The sequence below is a fragment of the Notothenia coriiceps genome, unplaced genomic scaffold, assembly GCF_000735185.1.
Source record: "Notothenia coriiceps isolate Sejong01 unplaced genomic scaffold, NC01 NC01_scaffold00018842, whole genome shotgun sequence".
Lineage (NCBI taxonomy): Eukaryota > Metazoa > Chordata > Actinopteri > Perciformes > Nototheniidae > Notothenia > Notothenia coriiceps.
The window spans coordinates 19,529-25,043 of NW_011351543.1; the positions used below are offsets into that span (position 1 = coordinate 19,529).

At 47.8% G+C, this 5,515-nt stretch overlaps 1 protein-coding gene across 1 annotated transcript in view; it reads left to right on the top strand.

Annotated features, from left to right (window-relative positions):
• Window positions 1–1,461: 1,461 nt before the first annotated feature.
• Window positions 1,462–5,515, top strand: part of LOC104951263 (titin-like) — a gene marked incomplete at its 3' end in the record, with an annotated part of 22,600 nt that continues 18,546 nt past the window's right edge. Inside the window, exons 1-6 of the mRNA XM_010777899.1 lie at window positions 1,462–1,587; window positions 1,692–1,843; window positions 2,237–2,384; window positions 2,771–2,936; window positions 3,395–3,546; window positions 4,758–5,054. Coding sequence (XP_010776201.1) covers window positions 1,464–1,587; window positions 1,692–1,843; window positions 2,237–2,384; window positions 2,771–2,936; window positions 3,395–3,546; window positions 4,758–5,054 — 1,039 coding nt within the window. The remainder of the gene's footprint in view (window positions 1,588–1,691; window positions 1,844–2,236; window positions 2,385–2,770; window positions 2,937–3,394; window positions 3,547–4,757; window positions 5,055–5,515) is intronic.

The window sequence follows — 5,515 nt, forward strand, 5'->3', positions numbered from 1 at the left end:
TTACACTACTTGATGAATTTAAGGTTAAAGGACCTCCCTACGTGTTCGTTATCGTACCTAGAGACTCTAACTCGCTAAAGCTCTTTTTTCAGACTTGAAACTTTTTTTTTGATACTAAAAATCTCTTTCAGGCTTACAAGGCTCTCTTTAGTATTAAAACGTCTTCAAGACTTCTTTCAGTATTTAAACAAACTCTTAAGACTCTTTTTTTCAGTCTTAAAACTCTTTTTCAGTCTTAAAATCTCTTTGAGTCTTTAAATCTCTGTCAGCCTTAAAATCTAAAAATCTTCTTATCAGGCTAATGCTCTCTTTCAGGTCTTAAAACTCTTTTTCAGTCTTAAACTCTAGACTCTCTTTCAAGTCTTAAAAACTCTAAACTCTTTTTAGTCTTAAAACTCGTTTTCAATCTTAAAAACGTCTTTTTTCAGTCTTAAAACCTAAAAAGACTTTTTTCGGGTTGTAAAAGGCTGCTTGTTTAAACCATAAGGAGGGTTAGAACACTGACACATTTAAGGAGAGAACTATAGTCGTACACTTCCTTGTCGACGAATGTCCTTGGAACATGCAGACTGCGAGACATACACTACTGAGTTGAGCAGGTAAGACCTCTCGCCTAGTGTGCATGTACCTAGGACTCCACTTCGACTTCGGCCAACTGCTCCGACTCGACAACAGATTGTGGAAAAGGGATTGTTACGTTTTCATATATGTCCAAAATGAGGAACATAGGAAGTCCGTTGGTCCCTTCGCGCAGGGTGACCTAGACCTCAGACGGCTCTACTCGTTGTACCGCAGCAACTAGTTCCTGAACAGTGTCCTTCACATGCTGATATCCAAGAGAGGGAGTTCCACAGTCCCAAGATGGAGGAATAGAAAGCAGTATTCAATGTTTACTTGAGATTAGCTCCACGTCAGAAATGATCATGCTTGTCATATGTCTCTCTCCATAGAGGCTGAATCATCATGTTAATCACATAGCTATCATATGCCTCAAACAGTCCTGATGCTCTTCTAGGTAATCACACATCCTGTCATGTTCACAGCTGCAGTTGGGATACCTTTGTTATCATGATACTCTCATGTTGGAAGAGGACGTTCAGTGTTTTTAGAATTTTGAGAGAATTTTGAGAAAAAGTCTGAATATTTAGAGAAATTTGAGAAAAAGGCATAATTTTGAGATTTTGAGGAAAAAGTCTGGATTTGGATAAAAAGTCAGAATGTTGTACATGACAGGATGTACTGCTTTCTATTCCTCCATCTTGTGACTGTGGAACTCCCTCTCTTGGATATCAGCATGTGAAGGACACTGTTCAGGAACTAGTTGATGCTCTGTATGTGATGACTACTTCCATTCTGGAGAGGATCACAGATACATGGATCCTGAGATTCAAACTCAAGCCGGTGATCAAGGAGAGTTTTCTAACATTAATGAATAACGTGCCTGTGCTTCCTGTCAGATCCAAATGACAGACACCAGCTCGGTGGTCCTGATCCCGGAGAGCAAGCTGAACCACAGCGGGCGCTTCATCATCAACGCAGAGAACGCCGCCGGACACAAGCTGCTCAAAGTGCGCGTCACCGTGCTCGGTACGTGAACACCCGGACAGCACCTCTATAACCTGACGGTGATGTGTTGAGGATGATAAGGTTGTGATGTTGTGTGTACTAATTAACCCCTGGTGTCCCTGCAGACCTGCCCGGGGCCCCCAGAGACCTGAAGGTGAGCGACGTGACTCGAGGCACCTGTAGATTCACCTGGAAAGCTCCAGAGAGCGATGGAGGAGAGAGGGTGAAGAGCTACTTCATCGAGAAGAAGGCGGTCAACGGGAAGGCCTGGACCAAGGTACCTGACACCTGACCCTGCAGAGAAACAGGAAACTGATCCACCAGACAGACAGGAAACTGATCCACCAGACAGACAGGAAACTGACCCCTAATCCAAATAAATTGACCCCTAATCCAAGTAAACTAACCCCCTAATCCAAGTAAACTAACCCCTAATCCACAGGAAACTGACCCCTAATCCACAGGAAACTGACCCCTAATCAACAGGAAACTGACCCCTAATCCAAGTAAACTAACCCCTAATCCACAGGAAACTGACCCCTAATCCAAGTAAACTGACCCCTAATCAACAGGAAACTAACTCAGACCCACCAGAGAAACATAAAACTGACCCTGACCCCTAACCCTAGTTGTTGATCCAGGTTTATTAACCCGCTCTGGCTCCTCTCAGGTGAACCCGGCCTGTGCAGCCCAGTCTCTGGTGATCCCAGACCTCATCAACGGACAGGAGTACATCTTCAGGATCCGAGCAGAGAACCGCTTCGGCTTCGGACCCCTGGCTGAGACCGAGCAGCCCACCAAGGCCACCGACCCCATCCGTACGTACCGGAAAGCATTTATTATACCCTTATTATATCTATAATATTTATATTGAACACTTATGTACATTTATTTAACTTGTTCTTACAAATGCACAAAGTTTTACTGTGATGTCTTGTTCTAATAGTTACTTTATCACTTTATTTTTGCTGTATTACTATTTGTATTTGTTTACTATTCTCTTTATTTGTACCTTGTGTGAATGCTGTTTTTCACTCTGACCCTGTTGCTGCTAGAAACGCCTGAGTTTCCCCAAGGGGATGAATACAGTTCCATCTGATCTGATCTGATATCGTTATTATATAGTTTCTTCCAGAAGACTTAAGAAGGACAGTAACTTTTGAATGACTTAATGACTATTTCTAATAACCCCCTTTATGTGCAGACCCCCCCGACCCCCCCACCAGGCTGAAGATCAGGAGCGTGAGGCGGGGGGCCGTCTCTCTGACCTGGAGGGCCCCGAGGAACGATGGAGGGGCCCCGGTGACTCACTACAGTGTGGACCTGCTCTGCTGGGAGGCCAGCGGGGCCGCCAAGGACTCCTGGAGGAGGTACGGCCCGCTTCACTCTATTATATTTCACACTACATACCGTATTGACCCGAAAATAAGACGGGCTTCTTTCCTTGAAAAAGATCTGAAAAAGGAGGTCGTCTCATATTCGGGGTCTAGACATTTAGTAGGCAAGTTAATAAACAAGAGAGGGGAAGTTACGAGAGAGAGAGGGAGAGAGAGAGCATCATAAATGGTTTCAAGAAATGCTGCGTGTCAAATGCAGTGGATGGCATGTTTTCAAATACAATTATTTTCTTTATAAAAACAAGATTTGGTCTTCAAAAAGGTATATTTAAAAAAAAAAAAGAGGGGTCGTCTTATATTCGGGTAGTTCATGTCTCTTGTTATGGTTCAACATCGGGCCAATGCTGCGTCACATGTTACAGCTGCAAGGGATTGTGGGACGGCTTAGAGACTCTGTTAGGATCCCTCCTGATTATGTGTGCTGCCTTCAGGTGCAACAGGAGAGACGTGGACACCACCAGCTACCGGGTGGAGGACCTGACGGAGGGTGATGAGTACGAGTTCAGGGTGATGGCCCACAACGAGGCGGGCCAGAGCCGGCCCTCCAACACCGTGGGACCCATCCTGCTGCAGGACCAGACCTGTGAGTAATCTGATTACTTCCTGTTTCCTGTAGAGAGTAATCTGATTACTTACTTCCTGCTTCCTGCAATCTGATTGCTAACTGTTGGGGAAATCTTGCCCTAGGCCCACACCTCTGACCCAGTGTATCAGTCTGCCCTCACTGAGCAGCTGCACCTTGGGCTGCTCTCAGAGTCCCCCTGTTCCTCCTGTTGGCGTCAGCTGATAGAGCTTATCGTGCTTTATCTGCTTTATCTTGTTATTGCATGTTGATTATTCTCTCAGAGCTAAATGCATGGGTCTGGGGTAGAGATCTTCAGAAACACGGAACATGTCTTGTGAATTCTCCGGCCGAAGCTCCAAATAAACCCTCAGTGTTTCCCTCAAAGTTCCTGCTCTGTCCATGTCTCTCCGTGTCTCTCCGTGTCTCTCCGTGTCTCTCTGAGTCTCTCCGTGTCTCTCCGTGTCTCTCTGAGTCTCTCCGTGTCTCTCCGTGTCTCTCTGAGTCTCTTTGAGTCTCTCTGGGTCTCTCCGTGTCTCTCCGTGTCTCTCTGAGTCTCTCCGTGTCTCTCTGAGTCTCTCTGGGTCTCTCCGTGTCTCTCCGTGTCTCTCCGTGTCTCTCCGTGCCTCTCCGTGTCTCTCCGTGCCTCTCCGTGTCTCTCCGTGTCTCTCAGAGTCTTTCAGTGTCTCTCCGTGTCTCTCTGAGTCTCTCTTGGTCTCTCCGTGTCTCTCTGAGTCTCTCTGGGTCTCTCTGAGTCTCTCTGAGCCTCTCCGTGTCTCTCCGTGTCTCTCAGAGTCTTTCAGTGTCTCTCCGTGTCTCTCTGAGTCTCTCTGGGTCTCTCCGGTCTCTCCGTGTCTCTCCGTGTCTCTCAGAGTCTTTCAGTGTCTCTCCGTGTCTCTCCGTGTCTCTCTGGGTCTCTCTGTGTCTCTCCGTGTCTCTCTGGTCTCTCCGTGTCTCTCCGTGTCTCTCCGTGCCTCTCCGTGTCTCTCCGTGTCTCTCAGAGTCTTTCAGTGTCTCTCCGTGTCTCTCTGAGTCTCTCTGGGTTTCTCCGTGTCTCTCTGGGTCCCTCTGAGTCTCTCTGAGTCTCTCTGGGTCTCTCTGGTCTCTCCGTGTCTCTCTGGGTCTCTCCGTGTCTCTCCGTGTCTCTCTGGGTCTCTCCGTGTCTCTCCGTGTCTCTCTGAGTCTCAATTGATCCAGAGGTTTCCATCACACTAACTTCCTGTCTCCTGCAGGCGCTCCGTCCATCGATCTGAAGGAGTTCATGGAGGCGGAGCAGCGCTCCGACATCAGCATCGTGGCGAAGGTGCGCGGTTGCCCCTTCCCCACCCTCACCTGGTACAAAGCGCCCGCCCACCACCCCGAGCAGCGGGTGGAGGTCTCGTACGACGAGCACATCAACAAGGTGGTGAGCGACGACAGCTGCACGCTCCTCATCCAGCAGGGGAAGAGAGCCGACACCGGACTCTACACCCTGATCGCCTCCAACAGCGTCGGGAAGGCCTCCGCAGAGATGAGGCTCAACGTGCTGGGTAACCACACACACACACACACACACACACACACACACACACACACACACACACACACACACACACACACACACACACACAATCACACACACACACACACACACACACACACACAATCACACAATCACACACACACACACACACACACACACACACACACACACACACACACACACACACACACACACACACACACACACACACACACACACACACACACACACACACACACACACACACACACACACACACACACACACACACACACACACACACACAATCACACACACACACACACACACACAATCACACACACGTTTGTCTATTTAGTTTCTCCTTTAATGCAGACTCTGAGGTTTCCTGGTCTATAAAACCTTTACTGTATTTGTGTGTAGAATATAATTTAGCATTAAACCCCAGCTGAACGATTCCCTCCATGTAAACCCTTTGTTTCCCCCCCC